General features: G+C 28.7%; 1 protein-coding gene across 1 annotated transcript; it reads left to right on the plus strand.

The window, feature by feature from the left end:
* Positions 1 to 1,231: 1,231 nt before the first annotated feature.
* Positions 1,232 to 9,153, plus strand: LOC107452639 (uncharacterized). The gene is made up of 2 exons (XM_016069181.4): positions 1,232 to 1,702; positions 7,960 to 9,153. Exons 1-2 carry the CDS (start codon positions 1,341 to 1,343, stop codon positions 8,417 to 8,419), a joined length of 822 nt encoding a protein of 273 aa, XP_015924667.3. The 5' UTR covers positions 1,232 to 1,340; the 3' UTR covers positions 8,420 to 9,153.
* The last annotated feature ends 2,206 nt before the right edge of the window (positions 9,154 to 11,359 follow it).

The following is an 11,359-nucleotide window of genomic DNA, read 5'->3' on the forward strand; positions in this document are numbered from 1 at the left end:
CTAATGTCATGAACAACCACTCGCAGTTCTTTTACAATAAATAAAACTTATAAAAGAACAGCGATATTAACATTCAAAAAAATAGTTTATAATTTTTAATAAAATTCTTAACTTATTAAGGCAGAAGAATTATTCACCTGATTCATTTAAAATATTTACAAAGATTTAAGTGCACAAATTAAATAAAAGCTCAATCGAAATTAAAATCAAAAGAAAAAAAATTCTCATTACAATATTTGATTGCTTTTGTAAATCACTATATAGAATCCCTATATTCTTTTAGTGGCCAATTTGGATCATTTTGTGCATGATGTACCTCATCTTAAACACACGGAGAAAAATTCAAGTAAAATTAATGTGATGTTTGGTAAAATTAATGTGATGTTTGGTTATGACGTTTGTGGTTAAGAAAACAACAACTTAATTTTTGTTATTGAAACCAGAATATACAGTATTTAAACAATTCATTTAGTAGTTTTTCAATTTATATAGTAACAGTGAACCGAAAAGTCTGGTTTTCAAAATTCTCGTTCTAATTATCGACCATTTAGTAAAAAACTGTAAAGTAAATTTAACCGAACAATTGATATTTTAGCCATGCTAAGGTATCATAATTCATAATAAAAGGACCAGACTTTGAAACATTTACCAAATTTTCTCACATATTATAAAACAAAATTTTATTGTTAATTTAACCGAAGCGCTTCGGTTAAAATTACCGAGCTTTTTGCTGTTATCATGATGCCAGAAACACTGTAAATTTTATAAAATTCTGGTATTTTTGACGATATCTTTTTCTCATTGTATAATAAAAGAGACTCTATTGTCACGCAATATATTTCATGCAATGCAATTCATGCAATGCTTACCAATATTAAAGCATAATTTAAACAATACACTTGCTGGAAAATAATCATTTCCTAAGAATTTTTCCCTTAGAAAAATTAGTTTTTACTTTTATTGGGCAATACTACATAATGCAAAAATTTGCGTATATTGCTAATATTTTTTTTCAATGTACTTTATTCTTCCATGAAAACTTATGCATCATATGTTTAATAAATTAGAGGACTTTATCTACATTCTAAAAGATTTTCAACCCCAGCACTCCCTTATCTGATCTTTCCCCTATTCAAAAAATAAACAAGCACTCCTGTGCGGTTAGGGACTACAGGTTACTCCTGAAACCAAAGGGAGTAGTCAGTCCACTTTTAGTGACCCCCCAGTAAATTCCAACCCCCTACTCAGAATCACAGAATAGTATTATTTTCAGTCCAAGTTGGAGTGAAGAAGGACGATGTTGTTATTCTAGTTGTAAACAATATTTTGTGGCGTGCGTCATGGAGGGAAAATTTACATCGGAAGAATCAAATTTAATACTTGAAGCATTTTCAAGAAAAGCTGATTACGATGGTCCTTTGGATCATAGATTTTTGGACTATTTGAATAAAATATTCTTAATTTGGCGAGTTACCCACGCCACTGAAATTCTGAAGGGCATGATAGAATTTTCGATTGAACTTAAAGTAGACTTTCTGAATTTGATGAAAGAGAAGTTAGGCTACTCTGAAAATGAGTTTTCTCATAGTTGTTTGATGAGGGAGCCCAAGAATTTCATTTTAATAACTGATTTTGGTGAAAAGAATGAGTTCTTCCAAGATGGATGTTTGCTATACTTAGTAAAAGCTTACCAAAAGTGTCTGTAAGTATACTTGATTTACATGTTTTATTTACATTTATTGCATTGATTTGTTATTGTATTTGCTGAGCGGGAAATATTATTGTTTTGCGTATGCAGGAATATTTCATAATAGGCATTGTATATTTTGAGAAAAGAAAATATTTTGAAACTAAAATAAAAATTAGCTTTGCCTGTTTTTTTATAAGTCATAATTCTACAAATGAATGGTCACTACCTTGGCGAACAAAAAGCACGGCAAGTTCCCTGGCCAGGGTCACTACAATTGTTATTTTATATACAAACTCTAAGCACCGTGTAGTGCAAACAGTATAAACTAGGTTTTCACAATCTTTTCTTATCTTCATTTTAGTCAGTTAACTATTTTTTGTTTAATTTCTTATGTTAATTGTATCTCAATTCGTAAATTTTTTTTCATTAATATTACAGATACTGTTGTTATGTCTGAGAAAAGCGTTATTAATAGCGTTAAGAATAGTTTATTAATTACTAATAACAATAATTACTTGTTATATAATATTATTAATTTGTTGTTGGATTTGTGTAATCTTAGTTAAGTAACTTTAAATCCAATTAAAAATATTTCAGTTGAACAGATTAAGTAGCATTATAGATTTGACGATAATTAGATGTTTTTTAAGAGAATAATATTGTTTAGGAAATAATATTTTGCATTGTATTTAGATAATTTTTTTTATTGTATTTTACTTTTTGTTTTGATACTTTTAATTATTAATAATTAATAATGGATTATTCGTCAATATTACTGTTTATATTAAGTTTTAATTGGAGCAATCAATGTTGCGACAATCTTCTAGGGGAGTTAAGGAACATCATCAGAATTAAAAGTGTATTGGAACCCATTCCTGAAAATATCGTTATACGCCGCTAAGGGCGATTTCCTATTTTTTTTAAAAATGTAGCTTGCAGAAAATGAAGTTGATTGAAGATTTGAAATCAGTGGTATGAAAGTATTCGAGATCCATTTAAAAATCTCATGGAACCAAAAACAGAACAAAAATGTCCCCCAGTGTTAATTCAGAAGAGTGAATATAGTTAGTAGAACATATATCTTATCAAGTTTTTTCGATTGCATTGAATATTTAATTTTCTATAAATTAATTTGAAAAGTAATTTTAAGTGATTTCCTAACATAATCACTAAAAGTAAGTAGTATCACATTTAATAATCAGTATTTTCATTAAAAAAATTATCTAAATATACTTTTCAATGTAGAATTTGCTTTTAATAAATTTTTAACTATTTCATGCAATTAAAAAAAATTTAACGATTAATTTTTAATTGTTTATACTAAGTTCTTATATCCTATTTTTTTATTGAATAATTAATACATCTTATTTTATAAAAATTAAGACATTTAATTTTTCATTAATAATTAAACTTTCTAATTTAGTCATTAATGTATAAAGAACAGAAAAACTCTAAAATTTATTATTGTACTTTAACAACAACATTAATTAAAAGTCCAGCAAAAATTCAGGTCAAGAAATTATTTAAATTTTATATATTTTTATTTAATGTTCAAAGTGAAGTTTGTGGCAAAAACTTAGAACTGAATAAGAATGCTTCTAGTTTCGTTTTTGCAGATTATACAGAATACATGTTTTTGCAGAATACATGGGACTGCAACATTGTGTTGTCTAAAAGCAAAAGTCATAATCAGCTTAGTTGTAAAATTGCAATTCCAAATTAATTTTGCTAATAACCTAAGCGTTTCTTTTAGATTGCATGAAATCAAATAATACGCAGGCAAAATATTCTTAATTTCATTATTGATTTAAAGAAAAAAAAAGATCTTTAGGAGGTTGTTTATGTCCAGAAAATATACTCAGTAGGAGTCGTAAAAAAATATCTAATTTATGATAAACGAGATACGTTTTCGTATCGCCTTATGAAACTTTGAGTAGAGTCGGTAGGGCATATACCAATAATGCTAAAACTGACCTTTTTTGATGTATCTTTTCTCATCATCTAAAACAAGATATTGCTACAGTTTTATTTTTTATTTATTTATTTTTTGAAAAAGAATGTTTAAGTATACATGTTTACACTGTGAAGACTGTCAATACATATATTTGACAGATTTTTTTTTTTTTTTTAAATTGTGAACTAAGATTTTTCAATTTTCTGAAAAGTTTCATAATTTTTGAGTAAAAATCTTTCTTAGCTCAAAAAGTATTCCTATTAACACTAAAACATTATCACAGCATGCAACTGATATAAGCTCAAACATCCTCAAACAAGTTCAAAGTGATATCATAAGCAGTTTCTTAGAAAAGGTACATCGAAAAAGGTCAGTTTTAGCATTATTGATCTATGGCCTACCAACTTTCCTAAAGACTCAGATGTAAATGATTCTCTCTATTTCTTCTAGCAATTAAACAGGTTCTGGTGTTTTTAATCCAGTATCCTTCATTAGTTTGTCTTGAGATTTTAACAGTATCTTTTTTCTGCCACTTGTTTTGGACACACATCTTAAAAATATACAATGCGCTAATGAAAAGCGAAATACCCTGAATAACCTTTGATTTATTTATCGGACTAAAACTCAATCTTCGAGGAGTTGACTTTAACTCCATTAACTAGTTACATCAGGCGATAATTGAAATTATGAAATCAGGCTCAAATACTTACTTTCTCTGAATAAACATGCCTTTCATTTATAGGATTTGGATTTTTCATCCCCAAAATATATAAGGTATCTGGAAAATAAAAGAAATATGATCTCGATAGTTTGGTCGATAGCGGTTCAAAGTTTGAACTCCTTAATGTTAACAATTCTTTTTTCGTGAAATTTTTAAGCGAATTGAAAATTTTTCGAAACCCGATTACAAAATTTGCTTATCCAGAAATAATTCCATGCACAAAATACTTTCAATAATAATGAATTATTTTTAATTTTATTTAATAATAGTCAAGAAATTTAAAAGTTAGGTTTAAAAAGTTTTTCATCGATATAACGAATGAAATTCCATGAGGAAAATCTAAGACATATCCGTTGAAATCTGTTCCTGACACTTTTAAATATGAAACTTTTTTAAAAATCAATTTTTCTGGAACTATTCGACCTTTTTTTTTCAAATTTCCCACGTAAAATTACGCTTTTTTTTTTAAATGATGTAAAAATCTGTATTCTTTTACGTTTCAATTTTTATCCAACTATTATTAAATATAAAAATAAAAAATTATAAATAATATTTTTTTTGCATAGAATTATTCTATTAAATTGTATAATAGGGCGTAACGATTCTTCAATTTGCTAAAGAAGTTCTCAATATATGGCACAATATGCAACAAAAAAAAATGAGGTCCAACATATCTGAACATTTGTACAAGACTTTATCGTAAAAATTTCAATTTACTTTCTATTAATGATTTGATAAAAAAATATCTTAGTTTGAAATAGGTAATAATAATGGAGAGATTATAGTGACAGATTTGAAAATGTTCATCGTATCTGATCCAAGCAAGTATTTAAAAAAAATAAAAAATACAGCTACTATATGGTAAGCTGAATCTCACCTGGGAGGACGCAAAATTCTGTAACGTTAAGGGTGTGCACGAGAATTGTCGAGCCCCAACTTCTTCATCTAATTAAATCCTGCTAAATTGGAAGAAAAAGATCCCTCACACATGTTTTAATTTTTAATAACGAGCGTTGAACAGCTGACCCAATTTTGCGTTTACAACTATCTATGTTCAATTCGTAGCCTTGTAATTTTGAACTCAACCCAGAAGTTAAAGGAACTTTTTGATCAAATATTGGGACGAACTTGCCTTCGTATAGAGAGGAGGATTTGATTTTATTTAATCACCGGCGTTGAACAGCCAACCAAATTCTAATTTTACAAAACTAATGTTCATCTCCGTATTCTTGTAATTTTGAACCTAGTCCAGAAGACAAGGGAACTCTTGCATCAAGTATAGGGTGAAATTTGCATTCGTGGAAGACTTTTCGACGGAACTAACCCGCATCTGCGTTTGAGAGGAAGACAATGAAAACCTCCCATGTTAAGCCCGACGACGGTTTCTAACCCATAGTCCCTCTCTCACTAATGATATTTTGCGTCAGCATTGTGCTAGCCACTGCTGGGATTCGAACCTATTTCACCTAATTGGAAGTTGAATTCTCTAAACCCCTGCTGATCAACCACGAATTCTTACTAAAGCTTTTTTTTTTATTTTATGAAATGAGTTGGCTAGCAAGTTATTCTTATATTTGAGTCCTTAATGTTCAGAATTAACTCTAATATTTTAATATCATCATTGTACTCCTGGTAACAACCCTGGCTGAAGAATAGTTATTAGTGTTATGAAATCTCTTTGTTATTGTGCTATTAAAACGAGCTAAGTGACGCATCATCTGGTTACAGAAAACTACAATTATATAATTAACGTGAAAAAAGCCATGAGATACTGCTTTACCCCAGAATATGATTACTCTTTTGTTATTAAAAATAATGGCCTTAGTAAATTTCTAACACCTGAAAGACCTCATAAAGTTTTTAAGACCTGATAACTGTAAAAAAGGCATGTCAAAACCATTAGCTAAAAAAGAATGCGTTTTTTATGTTATTTGAGGTTTCGTATAAACCCTGCGCGTATGTTCCCGAGAAAAATAGTATCGAATCAAATTTGCTCAATATTTTTTTAAATTACTAAATTTCCTTATATATTAAAAAATCGTAAGAGCAACCTTAACTTTACACAAAACTATAGAACTTAGAAGTTTGAAATTACTGAGGCATGTAGAAAAATGTACGGGAATTATGATGGAATAAAGAACTGTAGCAATTGAAAATTTGTTGAAGAATTATAATTTCCACTTGTTCGAAATAATTTATATGGACGGATCAGAAATGCAATTACAGAGTGGAAATCCAGCATACTGAAAGGGTCACATTTATTTATCGATTCAAAATAAAGTTTTATGCGATATTTTGTTCGAAAGTAATTTAATTTTAAGATCTTTTTTGTTTGCTTTTATGCTCAAAATCTATGAAACTTAGGAATTTGAAATTACAAAGTTGAATAGAAAAGTGAACAAGGAGTTTGATGAAATAAAAAAGAAGAAAAAATACGATTCGATTATTGGTTTGAGAATCATTAACTGTTAAAGTTATGATAAAAAAAGCCATGCTGGTCAATCTAGAGACCACTAAAATGCAATTACAGAGTTAAAATTTGACGAGATGGGACCATTTTGTATTATAATTTACAAGAGAGTCCTTTTCGAAATTCTTATTTGTTCGAAAGTTATTGCAAATTAAGGTGCTTTTTCGTGTTTTTTGCTTTGAATGTTGACATTATATATTGTTGTAGAAAGTTTATATTCCCCTAACGGGATCTTTATTTGTTTATTTTATGAAGTTCACGGTCGAGAAGATGTCCATCAAAAGTAGCAAATAAGAGAGATTGCATGTCAACGGATATAATCTTGATATTCCTAGAGAAAGTCTTAAAAATAAAATAAAAGTTAACGAATAACGAAAAATTTTCCATTTTTATATTGATATAAGTGTTTTAAACTAGAAATGATTATTTCTTATTTATTTATGCTTTTTAAATCTCACTCTGTTTCTCAAGTTAAAATTTTTGACAGCTCTGACGATTATTTTTCGTATTCTAATGATTATTTTGGTTACGAAAAACTCCTTAACAATTTTTGTCTTTTCATAAAACTACAATGCTTGTATACTTTTATTTTTTTATGGAAAATGTTGCCAATGCTTATGAACCTAATGTTTGAGAAGAAATATTAGAATGATTATGAAGAAATGTTAGGAAACCAGATGTTTAAGAAGTAAACAATGATGAATGAAAATCAATTAAGGGGACTGGTGATTTGAACGGGCAGGAGGTGGAGCCTCCTAGTATTTTAAAAATTACTTATTTACTGTTATTACCAGTTTTTATTACTGTTGCGTGTATTATTTGTTGTTGTTGTTTCCAAAGCAATTTGCCACCTGCTTGGTTAAACCAAGTAAATTTTTAAGGCATTCCTTGTTTTCATTGGCGCCATCTATGGCCAAAAATACGACATGTGTGTTATTAAATAGTATTGAGTAATTTGAAAAAAATACTTAATTCTTTTATGATAATTATAAGTAAGTAAAAATTATGATAAAAATTTATTTTTAACGTTGTAAAATGTTCCTATTTACAATTTCCATATGGTACCAATAACGACACTTTAAATATATTCAATGGATTTATCTCTGTAACGTTTCTCATTTCAGATTAGTGGATTATGATATTTATAGGCACGTATTCAATAATCTAATGAGGTCAAGAGTTCTCATCAATCCAACCAGCTGCAGATCGTATCAACTCGTCTTCCTCTATAGAGCGTCCACTTATCGAACAGCAGATGACCAATTATACGAGAATGTACTGAAAATGCTTTGGAGTGCCATATCAGATCCTCTTCTGACATTCGCTGATTTCTTCGAAATCTTTGACGGAATAGACGAAGAAGATGTTCCTAAAATAATAAAGCCCTGGGACTGGTACTGTAAACTGGTTAGAACTTCTGAATGTCCCAGAAAGTGCCCGAGATCTCTAAAGCACCTTTCTAGGTGTGCTATAAGAAACAATTTGAGAGACTGTCTCCAATTACCAAATGGCATCGAAAAACTTCCTATTGAAGATGCTTATAAGCCATATTTACTTTTAAAAGATTTCAGTCAAATGAACTAGTTTAAAAATTTAAACAATGTTTAATCATAATGTGTTTTCTTAATGACTATTTTAATAAACATTGCTTTGTAATGAAAATTTAACAGTACGTTTCTATAGATTTGACTCTTAGTTTTCGCTAGGTAAGAATTTTTTTTTGTTGTTGCATGAGATTTTTTAACAGATTGTAGATACTTTCGTATCACTGATTTCAAATCTGTCATCAGTATCTCCCTCCAAGCTACAGTTTATTTTAAAAGGGTATTTTTGGTCAATTTTTTTGTCAAAACGTGTGAGTTGAAAACTTCTAGGGGAATTGGGGCACATCACCAGGATTAAAACTGCGTAAAATCCCATGCCCGGAAATGTCATCATATGCCACTAGGGGTGTTTCCCTATTATGAACTGTTTCGAGAAAATAGGAAATCGCCCAAGCCTCGTACGACAGTTTTTGGGCATGCGTTCCTATTCAATTTTAAACCTGGTGATGTGTTTGTCGCAAAATTTATGCGACCTCCTGATGTATTTATAACTTTTTTAAACTTGGACATTTCAATAAAAAATCGACTAAAATTGTCATTCCTTTAAGAAAGAAAAGAAGAAATCTATAGCTTTAATTGCAATTATGATAGCTGAAATCATACTCCTGGCACATTATTGTTCTATTTGAATTTTAATCTAGATATTCTTTTTCAATTGCTATGTCAGCAGCCGAGAAGTAAATGTTTTGAATAAATAAAATTGATGCAAAATTATTGAGCATTTTTAATTAATTTTCATATTAAATATTTGTCATGCATACGTAAAAAAATATAGAAACAAATCAATAGTTATAACAAGCTAAATATAAAAGTATACACAATGTTAAGCACCTGAACTGTACTAAGCCTTACATTCCTGACTACACTCTAAAAACTGTGGTGTAATATCTCTCCCAATATGATTTTGAGCAACCAAAAAAATAATATGAAGAAACACATTATTCCAAAACACCAATTCAAGCATTTAAAGGGTGTAATTTAAATCGAAAACACACAAAATTTTCACTCATTCCCACAAATCGAGAATTATTTTCACTTTCGAAAACTTAATTTCCCTTTTCTTTGTTGGAGCGCTTTTTATAGCCAGTAGTTGCATTTGCACTCGAGAGTTTGCTGTCGTTGTGATTTGTTATGATTTGATTGAAAGATTTATTGTTTGCCGTTAAAATAGGTAAGTATGTTTTTGGAAGTAGTAGTGTAATAGAGCATTATTCGTGTAGTGTAACACTTAGTGTGATATCATTTTGTAGTTACCACTATTTTTTGTGTCAAGTAATGTGCTATTCATCAACATTTATAAAATGTAGTATTCATCATTATTTAGTATTATTCATTATTTCATATTATTCATTTTTAGTATTACAAAAATAAAAAACTTTTCTCAACTAAAACACAAGTTCTAAAACTCATATCTATTGCATGTAACTGCATAAAATTTGAAACACATATAATTTAGACACATTTTTCTAATACATTTTGTTACTGAGTTTTAAAAACTCCTGAACTAGTAGCAAGAAAATTAAATTATTTGCATTATAATTCTAAAACCAAAATTTTGTTTCCGTAGAAAACAATTATAGTGCTATATTGATTAAATCATTTTTCCCTTATTCAATTAATTTTCGTTTCTCGATTTTGCCTTACTATGTCATTTTTTAAAGTTCTTAAGACTTAATTCACTTAAGATAGTTCATTATATTTTATTATTTATTATTCCAGATATTTAATTGCTTGCTGCAATGTCTCCAAACATTTTAGACTTTAATTCTGCTGGAAAAATATTTTTGAAAGAAGTTTTCGGTTTACTTGAAAAGGAGATATTTTTTGTTTGCTAATTCTTTCTGATATTTTATATCAAATATAGAATAAATTTTAAAACAAGAAATAAGTTTTGAAATAAGTTACAAATTTAGACACCAGAATGAGTTGGTAAATGAGAAGTACTGTGAAACATTGTTTTTTAAAATTATCATCATTTTTTCCAGGTCGTGACTTTTTCCCAGAATTTCATGGTTAAGATTCCAAATCTGTTAAAAAATATATTGTTTTTCAGAGAAAGTACTATTTTGTAACTATTTTCGCAACTTAAGCAAAAGTTAGTGCTAAATGGAGTTCAACCCTTGTTTTTAACTTGAGTTTAACCCTTTGAGCCGTAATTAAGATAGGTATTTAGTGATTTAAATTCCAATTATTTGTCCAAATGTTATTCTCGGTAATGCTTATTTTCGCTCAGTAAACAGTTTGAGGATAAAATTGATCAATGACTGTACAAATATTTCAGTTGGAATAATCTGACATTCAACGGAAAACATTTATTTTTATACTTATTCAGCAGCTCCATTTTTCACAGCGTCCTAATTGATTTTTCAAACCATTGATAACTTTTGAGACACATTATATTTTTTGGACATTTTAATTGAAAATTTGCCAATAATTCCTATCATTTGTCCAAATGTTATTCTGAGTAATGCTTATTTTCGCTCACTAAACAGTCAGAGGATAAAATTAATCCAAGACTGTACAAATATTTCAGTTGGAATAATCTGACATACAGCGGAAAACATTTATTTTTATACTTATTCAGCAACTCTATTTTTCCCAACGTCCTAATTGATTTTTCAAAGCATTGATAACTTTTAAGACACATTGTATTTTTCGGACATTTTAATTGAAAATTTGCCAATAAATACATGTAATATTATGTCTTTTTTTATTTTAAACAAAATTATTACGAATTTGAAGTCTAAGATACAACTTAAAAAATAATGAAATTTTTGGGGCCAACTGAAACTCTTAATGCGCAATGGTAATCAAGAATCTCAGACTTTTTCGGCATCTATTTTCAGCACATTCTTAGACTGTTATTGAACTTATAAATAGTTAAATAAAACATGCCAACTCAATTTTCATGCAATTCTAT

The sequence above is a fragment of the Parasteatoda tepidariorum genome, chromosome 3 (assembly GCF_982258835.1).
Source record: "Parasteatoda tepidariorum strain Cologne lab strain chromosome 3, Ptep-v5.0, whole genome shotgun sequence".
Lineage (NCBI taxonomy): Eukaryota > Metazoa > Arthropoda > Arachnida > Araneae > Theridiidae > Parasteatoda > Parasteatoda tepidariorum.

Bases quoted from the DNA above. Each gene is read 5' to 3' on its own strand.
- LOC107452639 (XM_016069181.4), top strand. From the start codon at position 1,341: ATGGAGGGAAAATTTACATCGGAAGAATCAAATTTAATACTTGAAGCA. The intron at 1,703-7,959 runs GTAAGTATACTT...TTCTCATTTCAG, and splicing joins AAAGCTTACCAAAAGTGTCT to ATTAGTGGATTATGATATTT.